The sequence below is a fragment of the Sturnus vulgaris genome, chromosome 1, assembly GCF_052056855.1.
Source record: "Sturnus vulgaris isolate bStuVul1 chromosome 1, bStuVul1.hap1, whole genome shotgun sequence".
NCBI classification, from domain to species: Eukaryota; Metazoa; Chordata; class Aves; order Passeriformes; family Sturnidae; genus Sturnus; species Sturnus vulgaris.
The window spans coordinates 99,795,448-99,809,739 of NC_142243.1; the positions used below are offsets into that span (position 1 = coordinate 99,795,448).

The 14,292-nt window shown below is 37.0% G+C and overlaps 1 protein-coding gene across 3 annotated transcripts in view; it reads left to right on the forward strand.

Moving 5' to 3' along the window:
• Window positions 1-14,292, forward strand: part of NETO1 (neuropilin and tolloid like 1) — a 79,218-nt gene that overhangs the window by 41,490 nt on the left and 23,436 nt on the right. For all 3 annotated transcript variants that reach the window (XM_088172545.1, XM_014870935.2, XM_088172543.1), the window contains exon 7: window positions 3,722-3,950. In XM_088172545.1, the coding sequence (XP_088028671.1) occupies window positions 3,722-3,950 (229 nt within the window). The remainder of the gene's footprint in view (window positions 1-3,721; window positions 3,951-14,292) is intronic.

Below are 14,292 nucleotides of genomic sequence, written 5' to 3' on the forward strand. Positions count from 1 at the left end.
TGAAGGCAGATGATGGGGTTTGAGTCTGTGACCTCTTCTTTATTTCGTTTTCTTTCAGGAGAACAAAGTTTCTTATCCACTGCTGCTAGGAGTAATGGCTAAGATCTCTGTAAATGAAATAACCAGTAATATTGATATTTTTTCTCTCACTTTCTGATGAATTTGTTATAGTGACATCCACATACCAGTAAAAGTAATGAGAATATTGCCACTGATTTCAAAAAGCTATGTATAGGGAACATTTTGCCTTAGATAAGACTTTGTCATATAATCAGTTTTATTCTTTCCTTGGGGAACTCAATTTATTATTAGTCATTTTCTTCTGCCAGTGTGGGTCTTACAGCCAGTGACAGGAACAATGGCAAATATATAGCAATGAAACCATACAAGTTGGCAGAGGCGTGCAGATGCAATTAAATTATTCCAGCTCTTTAAAATAAAATTTGATCCAGTATCAGGTTGTCAGTTTGTGTAATCAGTTTCCAGTTTTTAAAAATACACTGCAGTTCTAAGCCAAAGGTCTGATTCAAATAAAGAGATTGAAATTACCCACTGATTTCAGGGTGTGTTATATCAAAACCTCAATATTTTATGTAAAGTTCTGGGAGTAGTCATCCTACCAAAGACAATTATGAGAATGAAGCTCCAACTCACCTCAGAATATCAGGAACTTATTTTTTCTAATTTAAAAAACTTCATGTCATTGAGGAAAGTGGCATCTTTCTTCTACAAGATAGACATATATTTTTAAGTCAAATATTTTTTTCCAGTGGTTCCACTACCTATCAGGTCTATATATGGTATGCTGTTGGCTGAATTTCCCACACAGAGGAATGAACAGATTTGACTGACAGCAGAATTCAGGTTTGGGAAGAACTGAAGGTTTTGGTTTCTTCACTGAAAGACTCAAAACAAAATGCTGAGTTATTTTTCTCTTGATTCCTTTTCAGTATTTATGACTGCTACTCTAAGAAATATTTTACTATTTTATAAGGCTAGTGTGTCTCCAGAAACTAAAGAATGTCAAACGATAAGCCCATAGAAATAAGATTTTGTCTGTACTGCTATATGAACAGTGTTTTTGAACAGATCAGGAATAATAGATGTGTGCTGGAAATTGCTGGGAGAGCTGATATTTTGTAACCACAGCGAGGATTAGCACACATTTCTTGTTAGAATGAAAACTCATAAAAAATACATCTCCATACTGAAATTGGATACCCTTTAAAAGAAATATATGTGGTTATATATATGCACATGCAATTGTACATATAAATGCATATATAAAAGGCAGCAGGATAGAAACAGAGAACATGTGAACAAGTGTACAAGGCCTTTCACCCAGTAAGTATAGTCTTACTGTTCTGGCATCAGATTAATATAATCTTTTTTCTGAAGTAAATATGAGTCTTCCTGAAGAGGGGAATAGATAAAAATGTGATATGTTACATTGCACTGTAACTTTGTGGTCTATCATTATGTATGTATGTATGTATGTATGTATGTATGTATGTATATGTATATGCCATATAAATATAAATGGTGTACATATGGTAGGCATTTATAGACAGTAAAAGTAATGATTCATGACAAAGCATGTTGCAAGCCTTCTGTTCTCTGTGAACCATCAATTTGCATGTTTCTCTTCCTGGCAAACAGTCACATGTATGCAATATTGCATATAATCAGCTGCAGGAAAATTTCATTGCATTACCTGTGAGAAGGCTGGCAAGCACTGGGACACCTGTCTGAAGCAGACTGCTTCAGTTAGTGAGAAAAGGAAAGCAAGGGGCACATTTAGTTCCCTAAGTTATAGAGAGATGGACTATGAACTGTCTCAGCAGCTTCCCAGGAGGGGCTGTGTGCCAGGGTTGCACAGTGGTTGTTACATCCTTGCTTGAGAAGGAGCATCTGGTGTCTGGGACACAGAAGCAGCTCTCTGGTGTGTCCCAAATATGGCCAATTGCTGGGTGTTTGTGTCATGGCTCTGCCACTTCCCACACCTCCTTCCCCCACATGGGATCCTCCCATGTGGGATCCTTCTCTGTCAGCACCATGGTGTGTATCATTTCACTGTTTTACTCAACAACCAGTAAATGAAGTGAGAAACACCATAAAAATTATACTTTGATGTCTTTGTGTATTTCTGTTAGTTGTTCCATTTTGTAGAGACCAATACAAGAAGATTTCTTAATTTATAGTATGTAAACTCTAGGATACATGGTGAAAGTAAAATACACTTAACTGCATTTTAATTGAAATGTATTCCTCTGAACTCTTCTGAAGGATAGAATATGAGTAAGGTTTACTGTAAGAATAACAGATTAGAAAAAAAGATGTGCACCTTTAGTATACCTAATTTCATTTTCTAGTAAAAATCTTTCACAAATATTCTTTTCAGAGGGACACTTATGCAAAGCATAGCAAGGAATGAAAATATACCATAATACACTACCTTAAAAGACCCATTAAGAAATCCAAGCTATTATTAAACTGTGGCATACTGCTTGAGAGCACATAATTCTCAAACCATAAGAGCTTTAATATATTAATGAGGTGAAATTATGAGTCTTGTTGCTACTAGGATATGTACTGCTTGTGTACTTTTTGCAAAAGCAGAGAAGCTTATTAAGCATCTGTTCTGTGCATATTAAAAAACACCTGAAGTCAATAAAATTGTTTGAAAATTAGTATATTTGATATCTAATACGGTGAGGTTTCTTTTTTAGTATTTTTTAGGTGAAGATGCATATAGCTCTATGTTGTGTATGCTTACTGCCTTTTTATACAATTTCTGCCCGAATTCACCTTTCTGCATCATTCTCCTGAACTCTCATGAGTACCCTTGGCACTTTGATTATGTTGAAAATAGTGCTTGCCTTCTTAGTGAATTGAATATTTGATGTTTCTTTTATAATCAGGTGCTTTTAAAATTGGTGGTTTTCCCTATTAAAGTCCATATACACTTGAATATAAAATAATAGCCTTTTATCCTCACCCCTGCTTCTTTCTAGGTAGATTTAAAGAGTTCTTTGCAAAGGGCAATATATCTACTGCTTTATAAGACAATTTAGCTTGTATACAAGAGACATAGGTTTCTAGGAGTTTCCACAAAATATGCTTCATTTCAAGCCTATTAAATTGTGAAAATGGACACCGTAATGCTTTGTTTAGAAGAGATGGTGGCCAGATCCTTGAGGAAGCATAAAAAGATTAATGATGGAGTTCTGCCTGGCTCTCAGATTCTCACTTCCTGAATCAGCATAGCAGAAATGTATAAGATGACACATTGACTCTGGGGAGGGAGCAACAATGATTTGCCTTATTATTTCACATGTCAGTCATGTAATAGAGCAATATTGTGCTAAGCAGTAAAAGCAAAAATTTCTGGCTGATCTATCCTTCAGCTTGAAGAACCATTGTACTTAGTTATGAAAAAAATATATATTTGGAAATTAGGACCTTACTGTGGATAAGAACAAAGAAATATCTAGATCTTCTGAGAGATTCTACTTGGAAGCAAGACAGAACAACAGGAAGTAGAAACAGTGCTCAGTTTGCATATTAATGGCCTTGCAAGGAAGTGCCTTATGGATCACCAGCTCCACAAAAATTCTTTTGATAGAGTTGTGCAATCTTTCCCCTGCAATGTAAAGCAAAGTTGCTTAATGCTTTTTCAGTCATTCTCAGATGTTGCCTTTGTTGTTTGATTGATTTATAGATCTATTTGCGATTCTTGGACTACGAGATGCAGAATTCCAATGAATGCAAAAGGAATTTTGTAGCAGTCTATGACGGAAGCAGCTCCGTGGAGGATTTGAAGGCAAAGTTTTGCAGCACAGTTGCTAATGATGTAATGCTGAGGACAGGTCTGGGTGTAATCCGCATGTGGGCAGATGAAGGCAGTCGAAACAGCCGATTCCAGATGCTCTTCACATCTTTCCAAGAACGTAAGACCCTAATTAATGCATCTGCCTTTCAGCTTGTTAAATGATACAAGTCCCAAAATCTGTTAATATTTTCTTCATGCAGAGCAGTCACTGAAGTATGTTGCCAAACAATCTATGTAAATATTCAGAACAGTTTTTATTCTAAGCATTTGTAATGAGCAATAATTTGCAATGCAGTAGACAGGCCACAAGATTCAAAACCAAGAAAACAGGTACAAGTGGTCATGACCCGTCCAGTCATATAACTGCGATTTTTGTCTGATCCCCAAGCTACATTCAATCTTTTCCTTGCAAAACCTGGAAAATAATACAGCTCTGAAAGTTTTTATCAAGTCAGATAATTTTCTCTGAATTTGACTTTTTAGATCTCATTATGATATGCGTTTGAAAAATACCTTATGATTATTTTATCACAGGTAGTGGGTGTGTGCATATATCACTGAACATGTGATGTGTGTCAGCTATTGTTAAGCAAAGAATTTAGGGTTTTTTTGTAGCAACAAAAGCTTTCTAAAAGCCTTTCATATTTTGGTTAATATTCTCTTTATGTGCCTTACTTGCATTTATATTTTTATATGGAATCTGGACTCAGATAAGAAAGACAGCCTGTGAAAGAAACAAAATGTAGCTCTAGCCAGTTTAAGAAAAGAAACAATCAAACCAATCACAAAAATCCCTCAACAAAACCCAATAGTTCCATTCACTGAAAACGATTGACCCAGATAATCCTGCAAAAGACCTGTAAAAGATATAAATTTGTTTTCTTTGATAGGAATAATACATATTTGGCCTCTTTAGAAAGGAGCATTTACTTTCACATGCTGTTTCATGTTAATTTTTAATGTGATTTGGTTTGTGCCTCATTTGTCTGACAGAAAGATTTCTTTGCAGCTGTCAGTGGTTGGAATGAAGGCTCAACCTACCAAATACATTCTTCATCTGTATTCTGTGTGTGTGTACCCTGCAATGAAGCAACGAGTCTCTGTTGAGAACAGCCTCCGTAATTCCTTAATTATGGCTCTGATTAAAAATTTCTGACATTTTACATGGCTGAAACTGCATGTGACACTGTACTCTCACACTTGCAGCCTTAGGGTGGATTATATTATTTTTGCCTGCAAATCAGGCTGGGGTCTAAAAGACACTGAGAACCCTTGGTTGAGATGAGACTGCCCTTTCCTCATTTCTGCAACTGGAGATGTCTTGAATATTCAAGATCTGATTCATTTTTTTCACAAGGCATCTTGATCTGTTACCGTAGAAACAACTGCATAGACACTGGAGGTTCACAGCATATAAAGAACTGGAGAGTGAAGCATTATGATGACTAACTTGAAATGAAGGTTTGAATAAGTGTATGTTTGCAAAACTCTTATATTTTAAGGATAATAAGGAAAAATGTGGTTTTTTTCTCTTACAGTATTCCTAATTTGTTTACCTGACATGCTGCATCTTATGACCTACTCCTTTCTTTTAAGCAGATGATAGTTTATACTGAATAATATTCTGACTGAGAAATTCAAAATACTAACATAAAGTGCTTTCTGTAAATTTACTCACTAAAAGCTGAAAATTTATTAAGGGCTAAATAATACTTTGAAATATGTCTACATAGCCTGCTCATAAATAGTAGAAGCAACTACATCTGTGATTTTATTGCTGGGAATTAACTTTAAAGATTTAGAGGTAATGCAGATGGTATTTTGTGTGTCTTGTCAGTTGTCCCTAAGTGCTGCCCTATGTCACGTACTGGTGCTGGCTGTCAGGAGCCGGCTAGAACAGATGTCAGTGAGACACACTCTGAGACACAGCTCATGGCATGTAAACTGCAACGTCTTTCAGCAGCGTGTGGGAATAATTAGATCATCTGCATGGGAGAGAAGGAATGTCAGACATCATTCAGGGAGATGTGCATCAGGGAACAGACACCTGCGTGTCTATTCAGGGACAAAGAAAGAGGGAAAAGTTCAATTTTGTTCATATAGACCTGAGAAAGGAACAAAATAGAAGATTATCTTTATTTTGCAGTAATGTGCATGGGAAAGAATGACAAAGTAGAATTCCTGTATTTACTGTTCCCGTGGGAATGACCAGAAAGTGTTGTGATCTGCTCCTCCTCAAGTTCCTCTCCTTAGGCTGTTGAGACTGTGAGTTTTCCCTTACACAAGGCTCTGTGTATTGGAAGTGCTATCCTTGTAGAAACAATCACTAAGCCTGAGCATTGTTTTTTTTTCAGTGCAAGTCTGTTCAGTGTTTATTCTTGTTACAAAGCCATTTCCTGGGGACTTGACGTTTGTGCAGAACAGAGAAATCTTAAAGAGATTTCTTCTATCGTTATTTTAATGTTCGAAATCCATTTAAAATATTTATGCATTTTCTTATTGGTATCTAAAAAGTGGCCTTACAAGCTTCCAAACCTCTCACAGTGATGCTTTCAGAGTAGCAGTGCTATAAACATTCATACAATACATGAAGCTGTTAAACTTCCTGCATCAGAAAATCAGGGATGAGTCTCATCATCGTCAAAACAGTAGTTGCGCTCTAAGAAGCATTTAACAACTGATTAATTCTTAATAGGTGATAATTTATAGCGATGATCTGATATTTCATTGAAAGCATTGTTAACTATTCTAACTGTCATTGTATATCCTTACCTTTTTATCCTTTAATATAGCTCCTAAGCATAATCATATTTTTGTGCATGGGAGTCACTGTTACACAGGACTTTAAATATCTAATAAATTATTATAAGAATCAGTGAAAGGTAAACAAAAATCTGGTATAATCAAAAGGTGTCTGTTCATCTGGTAAGAAGACTTGAAAAATGAATCTTTGTTTTCTCACCCACTGACTAACTGTTCATTTAATTTTGCATGGTTGAAGAGTGATCTCCAGCCTGATTAATGACACACATGCTACACCTACAGCTTCTTCAAAGAGCTGCTCCTCAGCAGACACACCTACGCCCTAGCCTAAAAGCAGACTTGTAGAACCAGGGCATATGGGATAAGAGAAAAACCCTCTGTATGCATAGCAGACAAGATGTTCATTTTCTCACTTCTGACCACTCTTTGGTAGCACGGCTTCCTTCTGTGCCCATAACCCTGCACCAGAAACTCCAGACCAGAAAAACCTCATTCCTTCTCTTACTGTCCCTTTGAGCCCTAAGTCTGTTTTTAGGGCCCTGTCACACACAACTCTCCTCATGGAGCACAAGTTCTAGCATTCTTATTTTATTTTTATGAACAAAACCCATATTTGGACAGATGTCTAAGGCCATGCTTAGAAGACTAGTGCACAGTTTGATCAGTAAAGGCACTCAAGTCCTTGTGTACAGACTTGAAGAGGTTCACCCAGCACGGGCAGTTCTTTAATAGGGAAAAAGGACTGCAGGTATGCAGCGCTGGGGACTGTGGTTTTTGTGGTAGAGCTAAGGGAAGTACTGAAAAAGGGAGCAGCAAGGTGTTTAGTGCAACCTGTGAAGAGGCAGTTTCTCTTTGCAAGGACTTAGGAATGTAAACAGATTGCAGCTTTGCTGGTTTTGCTCTCTGCTTCCACACTAATATTTTAAAAAGAAACCACTGGGATTGCCTCCTTACTGGTGAGCACTCATCTGTGATTTTATTCGCTTCTGTGCTATTTGCAGCCATCTCTAGTGAAAAACTCTCACTGGCTAAGCACCCCAGTGACTTTCTGACCCTGAACAAAATAATTATTTGTGGTGCCCAGAGTGTATTAACAAAACACAGGCTGGAGCTCTGAGCACAGGCTCCTGACCTGCCATTCTCTGGTGAGTTTGTATATCAAAAAAACCCCGAAAAAACCCCATGGAACCGCATATAGGTGTTTTTGAAAGACTAGATTATTGATCTGTGTGTGGTATTAACTATCCATAAAAGTTGCATTTATCTTGCACAGAGCTGTCTGAAGGTGACTGAGAAAGAGAATCAGTATTAAGCTCATCTCATTTTCAAGTTTCTAATAGCTGTATTTTAACAAGCCTTTTTTTTTCATTAGTAGAAAATCATATACTTGTAGTGCAGAATACTATAACAATCCTAATAATTTTATCATTTTAATAAAACAAGCGTAGCTGTCTCCCAATAAATATTTTTCCTTGAAGAGACTGATAGAAAACTTTCTCCTTTGTTTCAATGATGATTCAAGGAACATATGAAGAATTTAAATTTTCCTTCTCTTGAGGAGGAAAGAAAGCCTTATTTTTCATTAAAGAACAATGGGAAAATCTAAATGATCTGTACTTAAAGAATTCGTGTGTAGTGCATGATGCAATGAGCTATCTTGAGTAGAGGAGGAGTAGGTGTGAAATGTCTAACGACTTCAGTGTAAAATGTTTCTAACCATTGTTAAGATTTCAGAATTTTCCCATTCACCCTGAGGAGGAAGCAAGACCTTTCAAAAATGTTATGACAAGAAAGGAAGGGGAGAAAGGAGGGAGAGATATCAGCCTAAAAATATAAAGTAGGGTAGGACATTTGTCTAAGATTATCTCATCTTGGCCTGAAATCCCCGCCTTGAAACAAGCTCAAAGGGTAAATCCACATGGTTCAATGAAGTGCAGCATAGACACCCAAGCTGGCTTGCTCAGAGCTAGTTCACACCCTGAAAGAAAAGGAGTTGCATTGTGGATGGTGCTGAGAAACAGTGAGAAATACACTGGAGAAAGCACAGCCCTGAAGTGAAGCAGCCAGGCTGCACACCAGTTCCATAACAGACCTGTTTTTAGCTCCATCTTGGAAAAATATTTTGGCCTGCCCATGATTGCAATTTATATCCATAGTACCCTGCAATGCCTAAAAAAATGATCCCCAATGCACAGACATAATGTATTTTGTTACTTATGCAATAACATCACAATGACATAATAATTATTAATGATATGGGATATTTAATTTCTATACTGCTTTACAAATTCTGTAATTTTATAGTATAAATTGTAATGCTTTACTTGTGATTATTTATTTTATTTCCTGAGTGAAACTAGTATAACTTTTTCAAAATATAAATTACGACTGCTTTTTTTCATGTTGCTTTGTAAGGGTGGCATATGGAAGAACTATTAATACACTTTATGATTCTTTGCCTTAGGGCTATTCAGGATTTTAAAAAATTGTCTTAATAAATCAAAAAGTGTAGATTATGGGCACATGCATTTCTAAAACCTTTATGTAGTAAGAAAATATAGACAACTGCATTGGTTCAATTATCAAGAAATTTGAAAGCAGTAACCTTCAAATACCAAACAGAAGCTTTTTTGAATACTGTGGAGGAAACCTTCTGGAAATGTGAATAATATAACAATCTACTAATTTGTACTAGAAACAGAGTATATTTACATTCTCGATAACAGAAGGAGGGTTGTCATTATTACAGTTGGGGTTTTTAAACATAGGTTTCCTATACTTGAAAAATACTCTGGGACATCATATATGTCCCTGTTACCACACTTGCTTATATATCTTCTAGGATAAGAGCACCATCTTGTGTTCAGTGTAAATAGCTGTTGCAAAGCAGGAGATGTTACATTATAACGAATTCAAGAATTATAAAATTTGTTTGTATATTAAAATACAAGGTATTCTTATACATAGCACACAAATTCATAAAAAGAGAATATTATCATTAAAAATAATGTAGAATGAAGATGTTTGGGATTTTTATTATTGTATATATGATTTTATAAAAGCTACTTATAAAAACTATAAAAACTATATTTAAAATTATTGGTTCAATTACAAGATAGAAAAATAATATTTTTCATTAATTAATTTTCATTAATTAGTGATTTAAGTTAGATAATAGTATTTTCATGCTATAAAAATCAAAGAATTTATTAGAGACTTTATTAAAATAAATCAGGTTGAATTAAAAGTGCAGTTCTAATTTTCTCAGTTGTGTTACAATCATGAATTGGTCATTATGTTGAATATGGTATCTTATTTCTAGGCCAGTACTTGGTAGAGCTTGACTTAAGGCAGCTTTGAGACACAGGAGAAATAACACAATTGTGTGTTCCCAGCTCTTACTTTTAATCTAATTATGAAGTCAGGGCTTTTTGAGAGAGCCACAGAAGGGATGGAAGGGACTCCAGGATATGGTCTAGTCCAATCCTTCTGCTCTAAGCAGGGTCAGCTACAACAGGTGGCTCAGGGCTGTGCCCTGTTGTGTTTTGAGTATCTTCAGTGATGGAGATGTCACAACCTCTCTTTGTAAACCAGCTTCTGCATAGTGCTTAATCAGCCTCAAAGCAAAAATTAGTTCTTGCATTTAAAGGAAATTTCTTGCATTTCCTTTATCACCACTCATTGCTTCCTCTCTTGTCACTGGGCATGCTGAGAAGAGCCTGGCTCTGTCTTCATTACTCCCTCCCAGTGGGTGTTTGGATGTATTGACAAGATGCTCGAAGCAGTCCCAACTTTCTCAGCCAGTCCTCACACCTTCAATATCTCAAGCCTTTAAAAGCCTTCACAGCCTCTTGCTGGGCTCACTGCAAAATATCTGTGTCCCGTTTGTGCTGAGGAGCCCAGAACCTGACATGACCCACCTAAATAAAGGGGAAGGATCATACATCTCAGCCTACTGACAATTCTGTTTTTAATGCAGCCCAGGACAGTGGTGGCCTTCTTTGCCAGAAGGGCACACTGCTGACTCAAGGTGATTTTCAAGGTGACCTTATTGTATACCAAAACCTTTTCTGTAAGCTTGCTTCCTAGTCAGCCAGTCCCAGCACCTACTGGTGCATGAAGTTATTCCTCCCAAGGCACCGGACTTTTAATTTCCTTTTTTTGATCTTCTTGAAGATTCTGTTTGCCCAGCCCACTGAAGTCTCTGTCAGCAGGACTTTTCAGAGATAATCAAGAGTGACTTCACAACGATATGAGTCGTCTACTGGGGGCATCACATGAGGATCCAGGAGTTCATGTCTGTCCAGTTAATTAAATATTTCCTAACCTCAGTGACTTCCACTCAGAGAAGTCATATTTCTGCTGGGATCATGCTGCTCTACTGCCACTGTTTATATGTATCCTTCCTATGTTTGAGCTTAGTCAGGAGCTCATTGTCCATCCATGCAGGATAACTGCTACCTTCACTTGATTTTTGGCTTGTCCAGATAGACAACGGCTGAGCTTGGAGGAGGTGCTCTTACAGAATCAACCAACCCTCCTTGAACCTGTATCTGTCCCGGACCACCTCCCATAGCATTTGTCCACCAGACCCATCAAAAGTGAACTTTTGCTTTTCTGAGGCCCAGAATTATGATTGTGCTTTTTTTGGTTTATTTCTTCTTTGCAGCCTCCTGAACTCCATCACCTCCTGCTCCTGAGATTTGCCTTCCAAACTGATTCTTGTTTATAGAAGTATGAGGCACAGCAGAGCTGCCCTCATCAGATCCTTGATTACCTGTGTCAGGAATTTAAAAATGCACTCTGCAAACTTCCTGGCTTGCTTCTACCCTTCCGTGTTGTCCTCCACAGTTATCAAGTGGTTCAAATCCATAAGGACCCTGGTCATGTGGCTATTTCCAGCTGTCTGAAGAAGATTTCATTAACTGCCTGTTCCTGATCAAGTAGTCCAGACACAAAGTACAGTATTGGTAACTTTCCACTGTGCTTCCCACTAATCGTGACCAAAAAGTCACTTGGCTTCCCACCTGGGTGAGCTCTCTGCATTCCTGCTCCTGTCTCATATAAAGGGCATTTATATAGTGATGGGAAAGACCATGGAGTGATAGAGTACAGCTTCTGGTATGTGGAGATGTTTGTGCTGCTTTATCTAGTTGAAGTTAATGATTGTAGTTGTTTCTTTTTGTGAAAACATCCACAAGCTGGCTGTCACATACTGCTTGATTCTACTGTCATCCTGGGTTCTGCAGCCTTAGAACTGCATCAGGACCAGATCCATCTTATTGTGAAAAAATCTGGTTTACCACCAGTTCTTTTATCTTTTTATTACTACTAGAATGTCCTTGATGTAGTATCCCAAGACTCTTTTGCTGTGCCCTTTTTTGGGAAAGAAAGCAAATTTCTCCAATATACAACAGGACTGACAAGTTTTCAACTTCCCTTGATGCTTTAATTCATTTAAAAAGTACTTTAATTAGAGTGGGGGAAATATATTGACTTCTTGTCCAGCTTAATCACTCCAGGTACATGGGACAGAACAGAGACGACTTGGCGGTTTTAATTTTGCAAACATGAACAAGAGGGGGTTGCTTGTCATTAGTGTTCTGAATCTTAACATTTTTGTTTCTCTCATGCTAAGTTTGCTATACCGGCTCTGAATTTGCTTTGCTTCACTATTCATCTTGTTTTGACATTTATTTAGATACCATTTTTTCCCTCCACCATTCAATAGAACAATTTAAGAAAACTTAGATTTTCATTCTCTTTTCTTCCTTTCTCTTGCCTTTTGTTTCCAGATGCTCCTGGCACCTTTTTGCATAATGATTTCTTCTTCTTAAATCTGAAAAAAGGGTCTTTTTATTGCTTTTTTTTTTCTCTCATCTATGAAACATTTCCTAATATTTTTTCATTAGATAGAAAATCTCTCTATTTCTTTTAGGTCAGAATAAAATAATCAATTGGCATTGTTTTTTCGTGCAGAGGTCTCTCTTTCTTCCTCTTGTTTTCACTTCCTTTCTACCTTCCTTTAGTTCTCCTTTTCTACTTACCACCACTATACTGCTGAATTCAGACAGCACTCTGTCCTTCTGGCTTCACTTCTAAGATCCATCATGCCACTCTGAATGTTTTTTGGTGTTTCAGTTTTGTTTGTTTTTTGTTTGGTTGGTTTCGTTTTGGGGTTTTTGTTTGTGTTTTTTTTCCTGTGGCCTAAATAGTATAGCCTATCCTAATCCTGCAAGTGCTTGTTTGCTTTTGTTTTTAAAATTTCCCCTTTGTTCCTGTGTCACTCCTTGAACTTTCTCTGTTTGACATTTGGGTCTTTTTTTTTTTTTTTTTTTTTTTCTGGTACACTTTGTATTTTGAATGGGTGCCTCTTTAGATCTTCCTAGGTTTCTCACTTCTTTTTGCTCAGAGTAGGCAGTGAGACTGTTTCTACATGTGGGAAACATCCCAGAAGATCCTCACCTTGCCTGGAAATAGGGATTGCAGCTAGAGTGTGAAAGGATGATTATGCCTCTGATGTGTTATCTATGTGATGTGTCAAATCATGACGTGGCACAGCCTTCACTGTCCCCACATGACAGCAACAGATAGATAAGGACTGTCCCTAAGTATTCTCCCTTTCCAATATGCACATGTGCTCTTCTGATCTGTCCAGCATAAAGTAGAATCCTTTCTGTAACAAACTTTAAATGCGACCAGGCTCCCTGCACCTCAGGAGTTGGTATACCAGATTTAAATCCAAAAATTGAACAGTGTACACGCTGGTTGATGTCTTCTGGCTAAGAGATACAGTATATGTATAGTATTGTATCTGAATGGGGGGTTGCATATTTGGGGTGTGCACTTTGATTTTGATGGCATTTAGATTTGCTTAACACAACATAACTGCTCCAAATATGCCAGTTAAGAAATCCATAACTTAAACACTTATTGGTAAATGGATTTCTTGGCATGATATATGGAGTCATTAAGTTCTACACATAAACCCTTTGTATTGTCTCTCGTTTGCAAACCACTACACCATTCTTTTTGCTATACATTTATTTTGTTGTAGGAACTGCTTCTAAAGTTGCAGAGGAGAGCAATTTCCATGCAGTACCAAACTTGAAGTATCAGTAATATGTGCATCATAACTGCTTTCTGATTAGTCAAGGGTCTTAGTTTTTTTTTAAACTCTCCCTTAAAAATAATTATAATAATGCTTTTGGATATCGTGAACTAAAAATATGTAAGGAGTTCATTTTTGACAATTTAACACTGGCAAAGTTTGTAGCTCTTCTAAGTTATGGAAGGCTTTCTCATTTGATGAAGAGATTGAGGAGTAATTTCTTTCTACTATTTTATCTCTACACTTTTGGAGTAGTAGCTTCACAACCCCAACACCCAATGACCTCCCAATACTTCTGTAAACACCACAGTTTAGCAGCATCTTCAGTACCTTCCAAAGGCTTTCAGGTGATTTCTTCACAGTAATAATATATGGCCATCAGTAAACCATTTTCCTGCACTGTTAATCTGTATGATTCTTCATGGGCTTCAGGGACTCTGAAAACTATTGTGCCTTTTTATCTTCATATTTGTGATCAAAAGGGTGCTTCTTAACTGTAGCTTACTTATGACTAAAAGGTTTTTAGAATAATTTTACTTTCTCTGTGTACAAATGATCAGGCACCATTGATATGCACCATCAAGTA